Genomic DNA, 15439 nt, shown 5'->3' on the forward strand with positions numbered 1-15439 from the left:
AAAACTGTCTCTTGAATGCTTTACATGTCAAAAGTTTCCGGAAGCAAATAAAAAGAATCCCCGACCCCGTCATTTTTCAATATGAGATTATATGTAATCAGTGCAAAAACTCGGCATGAAATGCGTTTCTCTTGCCAGCCCGATCTAATTGTTAATTGTATCATTATACTTGAAGTTGGAATAAATAACTTTATCTCCTCATCGCTGGACTCTACATAAAACCTAAACTTCAAAAAATTAATGGCGTGTTTGGTTTTAGAGTTAAGTAGAGTTACGTTTTGATTTTAATTGTGTTGTAATGATTATATTGTTAAATTATGAAAAAAAGTGTAAAAAAGTAATGAATAGTTGAGAGAAAATAATTATTGTATTGTTTAATTATGTAAAAAGTAATTAATAATTGAGAGAATTTAGTATTAAAATTTAAATTTAATAATTAAAAAAATTTTAAAAAAAAGTAATAATTGTATTGTTAATTTTTATTACGTAATGAGTAGAATTAAAATTAAAATTTAAAAATTTTGATTGCGAAACTAAGGGGATGCAGCGTATTTTGGAGGATGCGTTGTTTGTTTGACCTACCTACAATTAAAAATTATATAATTAATTAAGAAAAGAAAGTGTACCTTGAGAGCAGGCTGAGTAGCCAATCAGCTACTGACATTTCACGAAATGTCCACTTTCCATATATTTGAAAATCCACTCGGAAAAGATATATGATTACGTAGATCAATTCAGTTCGAATAAGATTATTTAAATTCAGTGGGTTTCGACGATAAACATATAGAGATGTGTCATTCATTGATAAATTTAATTTAAAAATCTGCCAAATGAAGAAAATCCTTAAAGATTAAAACTTTTTTCTTTAATAAACTGATTCAATTAATCCTAAATAAATAGAAATTTATTAAATTTTCGAACATGAAATAGTATAATATATACATAAAGTGCTATTTATATATATATAATTATATATCACTGCTACTGGGACTGCTTTTTTTTTTCCTTTTTTTTTTGCGATTAGGGAAAAGGTTTTGTCCTTTGTGTTGTTGACAAACATTGCTCGGTTTTTTATATTGGATTTGTTCACCGAGAAACATGAATTCTTTCCCTTGATCCGTGAGATGGTAACATAAAAAACGCACCCCACCACTTTCTTTCAAAATTCTAGTTTTAGTCAATTTTATAACCACTAGATTTTGCTATAAAAATCTGGTCAATATAAAAAGATATTGTAATTTAAAACATCACTAGTTGTTCTGTATGATATTTCGTAAAATTTTTATATCGCAATATATGATTTATTATGTAGACGTTATGAGTGTTATAACTGATATATGGCTAATTTATATAATCTTCTAATTCCTCGGGTAAAAATCCAATTTGTTTATCATGATATATGAATATACTTTGGCAAATCCGAAGAAAATGGCATGCAATCCTCCAAGTAATCGTGCTGAAAGGTGAGGACAAAAATAGCACGATGGGAGTAAGTTGTGTTATGTTTAATAAATGTATTTAAAATTTCATATATATATATATAATTAAAGAAGTATATCATGCATAAGATCCTATCCCCTTAATTACGTGCCAGGATGTCTAAAGATTAATAAAATGAAATAAAAAAAGAAGGAAGTAAGAAAGAAAAGGAAGGGTGAATTATTAATTATTTAATTAATTCAAAACTCTGTAGGGAAATCTAAATTTCTTCCATTTCTTTGTCTTTTGCTCTGGCCAATGCACTCTGTGTTGATGATGAAACATTTTGGGAGCGTTGAAGCCGACGAATTTCCCCTCCTCATCCATCACGTTTCCAGAAAACTCACACACATATAAAACATACTGACGAAAACTGTCATGTCTTACCATAAGATTTTCTTAATAAAAATATACATATTGGACAAAAACCATTAATTATTAGAGCTCTCGCCACGTCAATAACAACCCCCTACTACATATAAAAATACAAATCAAGATCTTAATTAAAAGTAGAGAAGGCGGTGTAGTGCCAAGCAAACGCATTTATTAGTAACTCAGAGATTTTAAATTAAAGTATCTCAAATAAAAATTTTCGTGTCCTTCGATTCAATTTTCTTTTATTAAGTCCATGAGATTCCTTTATAAAAAAAGACAAAACAATATTAAATGTTGTACGTAATTATACGCACACACAAAATTACAAGAGTGCTAGCCCTATATTAATTATTTCAACATAAGTATTTTTGTTAATGCGTGCCTAAAGGTCAAATAGGATAATGAGAAATTCAAGTATTTCTAATATGAATGAAGCAATAAGTATCGGTTGTTTTATCAATATTAATTGATATTCGTTAAGTTGTTGGGATGAAAATAATATATATTTAAGTAGTAATCCCACTTTCAGTGATAATAGCTACCGCAAGCTGGTCAGTAGCGCTTATTGAATTAAATATATATTAATCTATTGACGATAGGAAAAGGACTGGAAGAGTCTGATTTTTCTTTTAAATAACAATTGCATGTTGGATGTCCAAATCAAATTTTACCATAATTAATTTTTGTTAATTAAGCTAGCTGAGGTGCTTTCTTACGCATATAATATATACGTGAAACACTTATCAAAATATATATGCGAAACACAACACAACACTTACACAATACCGTAGGCTACATAGCTTACTTATATTTCATTGAGAAACAATTAATTTGTGACCATCAATTACGTACTCACCCATGAATCATCATCTACAATTACCCAAGAGTAATTTCGGTTATTTAAAGAGTTATTTCCCAGATTTTATTGTCAAAAAATGAGAGAATATAGTGGCATGCATGCTGAAGGAATAAAAATTTCTTTGTTATTAAAACATTTGGGAAATCTTTATTATTATAAAGGTCGAAAAACGTCCCACTTTTCTTTCCTAAATTACCCATGCAATGTGTGTATATATAGATTATTATGCAATATATATTTTAACTAATTAGAGTCATTAAATTAAGGATATAAGGGTAAATATCCTTATAATAACTACCCACTAGCCACACTCTCTTTCCTTTCTCCTTTCACATTCCTATTCTCTCAACTTTCTTTCCTTTCGCCCTTATTCCAACGTTCAATTTCAGATTTTTTTTTTCCTTCCTATTACTCCGAGGCTCTTTGCCATTGAAAATTTAGAAGGCATCGATATTAATCTCTTCCATATTTGAATAATAATAATTATTATTATTTTGATAACAAGGGTATCCAGATTTCGCCCAGTTAATTTCACGGTTCACGTGAACACTCTGTAAATCCACGAAACAAGTAAGTCCGGTCACATGCCATACATGTAGTCCAATAGGGAATATTCTCCCGCATGGCGTTCGAGATGTAATTTGAACCTGAAATTTCCCCTTTAATCACCAAGCCAACCCTATTGGGTTATTAATTCATTGATAACCTAAATAAATATAATTTCGTGCAAACATAGTCATATAAAAACTATCCCGATATGGGATGGGCTAGTGAATTGAAAGGTGCCGTGTGGGCCAAAAATCGAGCCCATAATGAGCCTAGTCAGTATTAGGCCTCTATAGGCCTGAGAGTTAATCTTACCCTGGCCCTGGTCCAGACCGTCTTGTTTAGACTATAGAGCTCATCACCAATAAAATAAATAATAATAATGATGATGATGATAGTAGTAGCGGTAGCAGCAGCAGCACTTTATACTATAATAAAGAGAGAAGAACCTCTATTTCTTGAGTTCTTGAAGATATAAAAAAATAAATATTAATAAATTACACATTTTAAAAAAAGTAATCAACCGATTTAAAACAACTAATTTTAAGTATATTAGTAATCTATAGGTGAGTCAAGAGGTTGTTGTGCCAGCATCTAATATGATATCTTCTCTTGGCTTGATTATTCCTATTTATTGGGCAAATGATTATGCAGTATCTTCTTGTAGTATTCTTACCTATAGTCAGAGTGCTATTTATGGTAAGCGGATTAGACAATAAATAGGGAATCTTCCTTGCCTTATTTGCCCCCAAGGAGGCTGGAATCCTGTAACTCGAATACTAGTGCATTACCAATTAAGCTAATAACTCATTGATGAAGAGATTTTTCGGTTATAAAAGAGGTCCGTAAGTCTAATAAAATAAAATAGAATTCCCAATATCTTAATAAATAGGTACAGGTAGTCCCACAATAAGTATCAACTTTCGGACCTCTCGGTTACCAAATGAAGATATACGCTACTGTACTACACTTTTTTTTTTTTTTTAGTTGATGATGAGGGTGTTTTATTGGAAGGGATGGGGAGTGGAGTGGTCTGATCTGATCTAGAGTATACTATTGTGTCCCCGTACTTGTTTGTGTTATCCTTTTCGGGGCCTCCGTGCTTTCTTTTTGGGCATGCGGGCCTAGTTTGTCTTCTAATTGGGCTTCGTTAGATTTGAGGTGGTGGGCCAGTGGGAATGTGGGCCTCTTTGTGATGCAGGTCTTCCTGCCATGTTCTGTTCCATTAACTCTAGAGTATATAATTCTGAGCTAAAGAAAAAAGAAAAATAATGAGAGAAGAGAGAGCATAATTAGTGCTTAATTATTTTTCTGTAATATTACTAATTAATATATGGTAATATAATTGTTAGTATTGATAAAATTTTGAAACACGACGGAGGAAATAGAGAGAGAGGAACGATGAATGAACATTGGGATTTGTTTTGGGGGAGGGGGAGGCCGGGGGCCCACAACACCCACAAAGCAACAAGGGAGAGGACAGAGTTGCTGCGGGCCCCAATCCTTTTTCCCTGTGACTCGTGAGTGGTGCTTGAAAGTTAGAATGAATGAATAAAATAAAAATATTTGTTGTGTTTTTCTGGTGGGTGTCATGCAGTCAGGGCTAGAGTCTCCCGGCCCAGCCCTCCACCACTGAGACACACAGCATCTTCCTCTTTTTAATAATTAATTATAATATATATATTGACATAATAGATCGATATATCAATATATACCGGTTTTTTTTTTATATATACAATTAATTTATCAATCAAACCTCCAAATTGGACTGGGGCTAATTAAGAAAGGATCTTCTGCTATTGAAATTAGTAGTGAATATATCAAAAGATGATGCAGCGCAATGACACACGCCTCTTTCGATAAGTAATAGATTTCAAATTTTAAGTTATATTTATATTTTTTATTAGTTATTAGGATTTCTATTTCATTATATTAGACTTACATGTCTCCATTCTAACTAAAAAAAATTAGTGGTGAATATATGTAATGACTTTGTGATTACTGAGATTCAACACATCAAAATGCTTGATGACAAGCTTTTGATTGGCAACTACTACACATTGCAAAATTATAGGGATGGTGGCATGACAACCAACCGAAACTTAACTAACAATATTCGCAGTACAAAAAGTAATTATTATTATATATTTGGAATTGAAATATTTTACGTAACGATAAAAATTGACACGAATATAATATGTAGTACTCCAACATGAAGATTCATATCTTTCTAGCATTGGGGAGGTGATGGTGGAGAATATATCCACGACACCACATTGTACCTTACCTTTGACAATCCTTGGAGGAGGCCGAGTGCATGATTAATCATGCTCCTCTTTGTCTCCACCAGAAACCCTAGACCGCAGGATGACAACAAGACCGTAATCTTACATATCTTTAATTAATTTTTTTTGGCCATATTAATTAATATTTAATTAATTGCATAATCATTTGCGAATAATTTCTCGAAGGATGTCTCACATTTGCTATTGATTTCTTGAAGGATGTCGCACAAAGGCAATGAAGGTTCTATCAGATATATTATGTCTGCCTAATTCTCCTTCCTTTAATTAAAAGGCTTATTTTATCCTTGGAATATAATAAAGAACTTCTCTCTTTTTCCTGTTTTCTCGCGCAGATAAATGCCCCAGAAGCTCTTAATTATATATCGAAATGACTGACAAATGCTTCTTAGTTATGTATGAATAGGCTAGCAACGACTACCGCTCATACATAAAGAAAGTGAGCTCGAGTTCAACCTTATTAATTAGGCTGTATTAGGGTTCTATATGTTAAAATTTGAACTTCTCGCATAGTAATTAATAAACAATATTGTATAATGTATTTAGTTCATCGACTATATAATATTCCGAAAAACATTATCAAAATCTAAATATACCCATATATATACATGTACATACACACATATATTTCAACAGATCAAATTATAACTTATTAGATATATTTAAGATTTTCATTTTATCGTATTAGACGATGGATCTCTCTTATAATTGGAAAAAAAAAGAAGATAATGAGCTTTGTATAATTGGAAGAAAAAATTTGTAAAGACGACCCTTTCTTTTTTTTGGCTAAGTTAAAGAACACCTTAATTAGTAATACATCAACTAGGCCAAATAATGTAACTACGAAGAGCTTCAAAATTCTTTTCATTTCTCATTCTCCCTTAGTTGAGTCATACACTTGAATGGCGTAGAACGACATGAAATGATCATTCTCTCGTCCAACAGCATTTCCTTATTTAATAACTTTTATGAATTGAAAAGAACACTTTCTCATGATTATTCTTTTTAACTTATTGAAATGGGCATAATTCCAAGATAGGAAATACTTATTCCATCATCTTAATTAATTTTTTTATTCAATCATCACACATTTTCTCTTAAGTTTTTATATTTACAAATACATTCATGTTGATAAATAAATTCATTTATTGCAATGCTAAAAGAAATCACTATTTTTCCTCAAAATATTATTTCATTTCACAGTAGTAACTTCACTCCATTGCAACATACCAAATATGATCTTAGATCCACTTCGAAATGAGGAAGGGGAACGGCTTCCTCATTTGGTATCACTTACATGAATTAAAAACGGACATTCTCTCATGATAACATTTTCTCCTCAATTTGAAGGAAAGGTCATTCTCCTGAAAAAGATAAATAAAGTCACTCTTATTTCAACTACATTGTGTATCATATATATATATATATATATAAAAAAGAAAGGCTTATACGATGGTATAAGAATAGCCAAAAACTAAACAAAGGGGCATGAAAATCAAACTTATGATAATCAAATTCAATACTTATGTCGGTGACTTATGTCACTACACCAAGCCTCGTTAACATGGTGATAGTTTGGTAAATATATCCAGTGTTATCATCATATTACTTCATATTGACATATTAACAAAAGAATTATAATCTCTCAGTACCATTAACATTTCATTCTATAAAATCTATTCCATTTCGTTTCTGCGTATCAAACAAGAGTTAAGGGATAAGAGTTATTCCTACCAAAAAGAAAAGAAAAAAATGAATTAGATAGTACAATTCAAAAGCATTTTAAAATAGTACAAAATAAAAAAGAATTTTGATCATAATATATATTTAGAGATGGCCCGATATGATAGAACCAAAATTAAATATAGGATTATTCTAGGGATTATGGAGTATAGTGTATTATTTGTTTTCGATTTATTTAATTGGTGTAGATTGTAATAATATAATATGAATATTATCACTAATAATATTAATTATATATAAATTTGGGTAAGGTCGCTCCCCGTCGAGTACTTCCCTAAAACCTGAGAATCGAATACAAAGAAAAAACCTGACCAAATTCATGAACAGATTTTTTGGTTTGAGTCATATTAGGGTTTTTTTTCCCCCCGAATTTTAGGCTTTTGGGTTTTCCCTTACACCCCTACTAGATGAACAAATGTTCGCAGTAGAATTTTCCTCCCCGATCCACCGTCAATAAGAGAACTTAATATATATTTAGGAAAATAAAATAGTTGAAAATCATAAAACATGAAACTTTAATACAAGTTCTTTATTGAAAGTTAATTAAATTACCTGCAATTTTTCATGGGTTGCAGGTTAATTAAATTAACTGCAATTTTTCATAATTGCAAGTTCATTTTGATACTTATCACAAAAATTACCCGCATTTTTTTTTTTGGAGATATTCCCAGCGGAACCCTAAAAACAGAAAAGCACTGTTGGACAGCAAGTTTGAACATTGGCTTTGATGTGACCGAAAACGAGTGATTGTGAGGTCCCTTTCCCAATCTGCATCTGCACACACAGGCAAGGCATCCGCCAGTAAGCAGCTCCTGCCACCGCCGCCATTTTCATCCTTCCCCTCCCCTCCCCTCCTGACGGACGTGACCCTGACCCCTGGCCATGACCTGTTTTGACCCTGACCCTGACCCCTTCTCCCATCAAATTTCCCTCCATTCTTTCTTCTTTTCTATTATTTCAAATCAAAATTATCATGTACATACATCTATTCTACAGCGCATCTATATGTATATATGTATGCGTTTTAGTTTAGCAAATCCATATATATAGATTAATTACACTGGTGATTTTAAAAAAAAAATTTGTTACTTGATGGTATAAAATATTTTAAAAGTATAACATGATAATACAAACCGTCGTCTCGTCATTGACGCCGTTAAATCGTTATTTACAAGACTGTAAATTTTATACCATCACATAACTTACGTAAAACATTTTGTACTATTAAATTACAACTTCAAAACATTTTATACCATCATGTACCGCCTCACAAAAACTAATTTTGCACCATCAGCGTCAGTTTGACGACATCAATGGCGAGATGACGGTCTGTACTATCATGTTACAACTTTGAAACATTTTGTACCATCAAGTAGCAAAAAAAACTTTTTGAATCAGTCTAATACATTATTAAAATTTTTTAGCCTACCAATGTAATTTACCATATATATATATATATATTATAATAACAGATAAAGAAGGGCAATCTTCCCCGTTGTTCGACAATATTTTAACTAATCAAAACTCTAATCTACCTACCTCTGATTTCACAGGCAGTGCAATACTTTGAAGTTTACTTGAAACATCTCAAGGCTAAAGGCAAAGCAATGTCGGAATAAAAATTAATCTCAATTTATAAATTTGACACCTATGATCTCACTAAAAAATTAGATGCATCTAGCTCTACTTTTATCCGAAAAACACAATAGATCCACAAAAAAATTTCCATCCTCGTACATTTGAAGCCAAAATTGGTTAAAACTCTTAACTCCACCAAACATGCAAATGAAATTTACTTTCTATCATCCAAAAGCCTCCAAAGTGACCTAAAACAATTAATTTTGAACAATACTGCCCAGTAACAAAGCAAATTAATTTCCTAAATAAGTTGGAAGCACATCTTCTGTGTGTTACCTGCATGATGATTTACTCTCGACAGAAACTCATAAAGAGTAGTAACATATATATATATACCTTCCGCCTTCCGGCTATTTATGTGCAGATATGGCGAGTTGAGTGTGTTGATCCTTCAGCCTTTGAGATAAGTAGTAGAAAAGCCCTAAAGAATTTATCACCGTTTCGCTTCTCGATTAGGAAGCTAGCTAGGGCAGAGCTAAAGCCCAAGTATAGCTAGTCAAGGCAAAATCTTCCAGACCGTTGCATCCATCTTATCATCAGTATGTTCCACCGCCACTGCTGCCCCCTACACCACTAGGTGCCGCCGTCGTGTGGAAAGCTGACTGCAACTGGAGGAGATGGTGGTAGCAGTCAGCAGCAGTGGGACGATGCTCAGGATTAAGGTCCAAGCACCGATTCTGAAGCTCCCTCAGCAGCTTCGGGACCCCGCCATCCAGCCCACACGTCTTCACTAGGTACCCAACTCCCCATACGTCCACCTTCACATTGTGCAGGCCTCGCCCCATCTCAGGTGCGTGTGCTCCGCGAGCCACCAGCTCCCCCCCACGAGGGTATATCTGTGGGGATGCCACTGCCTCGTCGAACCCACAGACCACCCACTCACCCTCATTGTCAACCCGCCTCACCACCTTATCCCAACTTAAGTCCCGGTGCATAAAGCACAAGTCATGGAGCGCCACCAGTGCCTTTGTCACGTACATTAGGGCCTCCACTAGCTGCTCAAAGCTCACAGGCTTAGACTTGATCCCTCTCGGCTTGAACACGTGAGCTAGATCCTTCTCTGATGATTGGACTATGAACTCTGCATGTGGCACTCGCTGGTTGAGGAAGTCGTATATTTCCTTAACTGCAGCCCACTTCCGCTTTGATGTGAATACTCTCGTGACAGTGTTGGGTGTCATCTCGATGATGTTCCCGTTACCCAAGTCAATCCTCTCAAAATCGCTATAAGGGGAGAGCTTGTAACTTGCCATATTGTTGAAGCAGCGATCGCCTAGCAGGGCTAGTAGGCCAGCTATACGATAGCATGGGATTAGTGCCTTCATCCTATCAGATGGCAAGGTGAGATCGAGGGAGTATAGGTCAGTTCTAATGATGCGATCCTGTGATCGGCTCAATGCGCAGAATGTCACCATGTACGCCACTGCATAGTAGCCCAAAATGTAGGGAAGATCCGCGAAAGTCCATAACAACTTTCCAATGATTGATGTAGATGGCTCGATGTAGCTATCCCTAAGTTGATCCGTCTCCTCCCCTCTCCACAAACAGAAGTTTCGCAAGAATCCTGTCACGTTGGGCCATTGGTCTTGCAGTGTCTCGGAAATCAAGCTTGACGGCTTGCGGATCATAACAATCTCAATGGGGCAGAACTTGGATACAACCCGATTGATGCAATCATCCCATAGCCCGATAAATGAGTCTCGGCTCGAGGCAGTGGGAATGCTTATTCCAGGGTCGTTGCGGATGATAGGGCTTAGTATGTCGAATGTGAAGGCTCGACAGTCCAATGGCTCATGGGAAGTGATGAAGAAGGTTTCTTTGCCTTGAGGCAGGTCTCGATAGACATCTCTTCGTAGAGGAAATCGAAGCTCCTCAGGCGGCGGCTCCTGGAGGTACCACGAGAGCTCAAACAGGCTTGGGAGGGTAGGGGGCGGGACCCTCAAGCAGCCCACATAGTAGTCAGTAGGGTCCTGGAACTCCCATGGAGGAACCGCTGCAACATGACAATTTACTTCAATGTCTGGTGTATATATGATATATATACTATATAGACGTAAGTTCTAAGAACTCGAGATACTTTTACTATAAACATATAGCTAATCCTTTCAATCGACTGAGAATTCTGGTTTTTTGCTTATGAACATTAGACTGGTGAATGTATCAGCCAAAATATGTCAGGACATATATGTCAATATGAGTAGGACTACGCAGCTGGTCTGTCTATGTGACTGATCATGAGAATAGATGCAAGACCTCAACATCTAAAGACTTCAAAATTTAAATTAAAGACCATAAAATTGTTCACCGAAAATAAATCATAAAATTTATTAATAGTAAATATAAACGTCTGTTTCACGTACATCTTACTGAGGGTTCCGCTGAGGGAAGCTGCACCCTTTCTGGGAAACCTGCGATGGAGGAGTATTATTATTAACGACAGATAATATCATAACAAATCCCGGAAAACAAGAATTGCTTCAACCTACGATTGTGCGGCATTGATTGAATAGATGTATAACAACCTGAAGCAGAAGCTAAAGAAGACGATTTTCTCCTGCCGAAGACTTTGACCTGCTGACCCGGGACAAACCGATCAACGGAGAACCCCCTGAAAGGCCCATCCTCAAAGGCCTCCATAGGGCAAGCCACCGTGGCTTCATCGAAGTAGGTCAGCTCGTCTGCATTGAGAAAGCTCATGGACCCTTGGAGCTTCACTCTACCACGGTGGTGCTCGCCTTCCTCCGCCCACAGGCTCACTGATTCCTCCCATGTCATCCTCACCTTCCCAATCCTACGGAGTTCCTTGCTCGATGCCAATGACGGGCCAATGACGTCTAGTAGGGATGAAGCGGGTTCATACCCTAGCAATAGGCTACCTCTACCACTCCCGGGGAAGAATGTTTCCATTCCAGCCGTCACGGCTAGTTGTTTTGCTCTTGCTGCACAAAAATGGCCGAAAAGAGAAAGCTCATGACCAATTTGATTAATGTGTCAAGGAGTCGTAGTGGATGAGCATTTAATCTGTGATATATGAAACCCTACACATCTTGACCTAGTTCAGTCCGATGTAATTTTCCGACGATACCTGTGAGAGGTAGTTCATCGTCCTTGAAAGAAGGCGGCAGAGGAACCCTACTGGTGGCGCCACTGAGACCAGCTGCTGCACGTCCCTCATCTCCGGCACCGGCAATGCTGCTGGAGACTCTGCTCTGTGGGTTTCGCATTCGGGGCCCCATGAATTGGGAGAGCTCCTCAAAGACCTCCTCGTCAAAAGAAGCGGGCAACCGATGGATTTTCCTCTCATAAGGAGAGAGCCTGAAGTAGCTCTTCCCAACTTGCTCTCTCTCCCCGCCCCTCTCCCACTCGTACACCTTCCGGAACTCGCCGAGCATGTTGTCCCACTTGGTGCCCGCAGTCTTCGCGTCTCGGTTGACTCCATGCCTGTTCAGAAACTCCGCCACTTCCCGGTCCTTCTCAGCTCTCGTCTTCCCCCTCCCAGGAGGCCCCGCAGCCGCATCTCCGCCGACGCCGACTTGGCCGGCGGGGTCAGATTCTGCCGACCCACCTTGATACTGCATCCTCCAAGCCCTAGCTAACCTGGAAAGACAGCAACCAAGACACATATAAAAATATTCCCTAGCTCCAATTCTTCTTTTATAGAGAAAATGCAGCATTTTTATGTAATATATAAATTCATTTAGGTAAAATTAATTCCGACAGCATTTAATTATTTATGAAAAAAAAATCAGTGGCAGGAATTTTGAAACGAACCACAACATCTCGTTGGGCTTCCACACGGGGCTAACGTACTTGCCCTTGCGGAACTGGGGATGATGGTGTTGGTGGTGGAAGCCTGGCTGCTCTCCGGCGCCACCCTCGGGCTTGCTGGTCTCATGTCCAGTACCCCCGCCGGGGATGGGAGAGTGGGTGGTGGGAGACGAGGCCGTGTCAGAGGAGGAAGCGGTGGTGACATGGGCCTGCGGGATGTTATGGGTCGGGGAAGGGCTCGACTCGGAGGGCAGACCGGCCATCTGGGTTGCCTGCTTGGTGGGCAGCTGGTGATGAGTCGGTGAAGTCAGCAGCTTCCACTGGCCGAACCTCGGCCTCTTTGGATTCACCGCTTCGAACTGCTCGTACGCACCTGCCGCACCGCCTGCCCCGATAGCCGGGATGAAGAGCGGGGCGGAGATGAACGGTGATCCGGTGACCACAACCGCTGCGGGGGGAGGCGGGGGCTGGTGTTGATGGTGCGGAGGAGGCTGCTGTCGGGTCTCCGCGGAATCGTCGAGTGGATCCAAGGCGGGAGAAGAGGAGGGCTGAGGAGGTTGGGATGGTTGCGGTTGGTGCTGCTGCTGCTGCTTCTTTGGGGTGTCTGATAATTTGGTGTCAGCCATATTTTGCGAATTCAATTCATCACCATGGACCCAAGAAAGAGAGCAAGAACACAAACCCGCCCGCCCAACCCAAAAACAGAGGAAGACCAAATAGTAGGAGCGGTCTTATCAAAAACTACAATAACCTTAAAAATTTACCATAAATTAATACCATATAATATATATACGAAATGAAAAGGAGAGAATTAAATATATATATATATATATATTTTGGGTTTCAACGTGCTCTTTATTTGTTTTGTTAAAGGGGTGGGGTGGGGCAGCTATATAATAATATATAACAAGCAATGTATTTATGTATGATAAAGAGGGAGGGAATGAGACATAACAAAAGGGGTAGGGGGAGTTGATTGGATTATGGGGAAGGTTAACAATAAGACCATACAATGGGAGTGCACAGGTAGGTAGCTAGGGGGATGGGCTTTTGATGTGTCATTTTTTGACAACTAATGAAGTGAAAGCAAGCAGCCGGCCGAGAATAAAAAGAGACGGGGAGAGAGAGAATTATAGATATGTGGATGTGTTGTGAGTAGTGTGGACATAGATTGGATCAGCTAGCTGAGCTGAGCCGAGCAGAGGCATTATTATTAGGTAATAGCTAGCTAGCTATCTATCTATCCATCTATCTATATAGGAAGGGGAAAGCGGGAGATTAGATAGGAGAGCAGTAATGATTGTACTGATACTGAGAAAAGCGGCTCTTAAAATTTAAAAAAAGGATCATAGTTAACATTCTTTTATCTCGAGACCTATAGATAGATAGAGAGAGAGAGAGAGAGAGAGAGAGAGAGCTGAGCTTTGAATGTCATTTTGTTGTTTGATTTGGGGTTTTAAGATCAGATGATAGAGATGTCTTGCATTTGCTTTGTAATATGCAGACACCATATAGAGAAGAGAAAGGCCACAGAGAGAGAGAGAGGAGAGTGAATTAGTGGAAACTGAGCTGTGAAGAGAGAGAGAGAGAGAGAGATCTTTGTAATGTTGTTGGGGGTGTGAGGGGATAAGCAGAAATTTTAAATTTATAATCAATCAGAATATTTAAAAATATGAATTTATATGTTTGTTATGGAATTAATTTCTTACTTTTAAGATTTTCATTAAGTATTATATACTTATGTGATTGAGTAATACTCATCTAATATTACCCGATAAAGAACGGGAGAGAAAAAGAGGGGAAGAGGGTTGCATTATATTGCATTGCATTGCATGATGAGGAGAGGAGAGGATGATGGACCGACGAGGACTGCACGAATCAATGCCACTGCTCCCCACCACCCCATTATCACTGATCTTCCCTCTTCTCTTCTTGGCTTGGCCATTCCCTCCTTTGCAATTGATACGTCCCAACATGTCTCCGCTGATTCTTACTACTTAATTTATTATCATTAGTATCGAGGATTCCATCTCATATGTGACTAAGTTTTATGATCAGTCCGGTTGCATGTGATTAAGATAGATGGTCTCGAGAAACATTCAATTTGATATAATTTTATTTTTTTTGGGGTGAATCCTGGGGGACCGAAGCCCATCAATTCGATATAATTCATATGAACCATTATGTACATATTATGTAATGTTTGCAAGTAATTTACAATTAAATAAAACTGGTCACTCTCTATCTATTTGACCGCATAATCAATGACACTCCAAATGCCAAATAGGCAAACCGTATGTACAAACATTTGTTTAATAAGTTGTGATACACACAAACATTTGCTCAAATCAATTGTGATAGTTGAGACTGTCCCAATTAGAAGACACTGATAGACAATTGAGTTAATTAATGACTTAGAAAAACATGAATTTTGTCACTAATCCTTAAATCAAAGGGTGTAATAACATGGCAAATGATTTTATTTTCTTCTGTTCTTTTTCTTGAAATTATTTTGTTCTCTTTTTATCAATCAATCAATGCGTGTGTGTGTCTCCATCACTTTTTTCGGATGGCAGATTTTGTGTCATCCTTAACCCTGCACGCGCTCTCTCTCCCTCCCTCTGGGTGTCTGCGTCTCGCTGCAAGATCATCTTTTTTGAATATTGAGGAGATTAACGACGTTCCCATCGATCCACGTACGTACACTTTCAGAAAGTTTTTGTGTAGT

General features: G+C 37.4%; 1 protein-coding gene across 1 annotated transcript; it reads right to left on the minus strand.

The window, feature by feature from the left end:
* Nucleotides 1-8921: 8921 nt before the first annotated feature.
* Nucleotides 8922-13372, minus strand: LOC116195160. Its single transcript, XM_031524142.1, has 5 exons — nucleotides 12715-13372; nucleotides 12029-12540; nucleotides 11466-11882; nucleotides 11304-11351; nucleotides 8922-10936 (listed from the first exon to the last, which is right to left on the minus strand). The coding sequence occupies exons 1-5, from the start codon at nucleotides 13335-13337 to the stop codon at nucleotides 9480-9482; spliced, it is 3057 nt and encodes a 1018-aa protein (XP_031380002.1). The 5' UTR covers nucleotides 13338-13372; the 3' UTR covers nucleotides 8922-9479.
* Nucleotides 13373-15439: the final 2067 nt, after the last annotated feature.

Source organism: Punica granatum, chromosome 2 (assembly GCF_007655135.1).
Source record: "Punica granatum isolate Tunisia-2019 chromosome 2, ASM765513v2, whole genome shotgun sequence".
Classification (NCBI taxonomy): Eukaryota; Viridiplantae; Streptophyta; class Magnoliopsida; order Myrtales; family Lythraceae; genus Punica; species Punica granatum.

Bases quoted from the DNA above. Each gene is read 5' to 3' on its own strand.
- LOC116195160 (XM_031524142.1), bottom strand. From the start codon at position 13,337: ATGGCTGACACCAAATTATCAGACACCCCAAAGAAGCAGCAGCAGCAG. The intron at 12,541-12,714 runs GTTCGTTTCAAA...CTGTCTTTCCAG, and splicing joins AAGCCCAACGAGATGTTGTG to GTTAGCTAGGGCTTGGAGGA. The intron at 11,883-12,028 runs GTATCGTCGGAA...ATTTTTGTGCAG, and splicing joins CGATGAACTACCTCTCACAG to CAAGAGCAAAACAACTAGCC.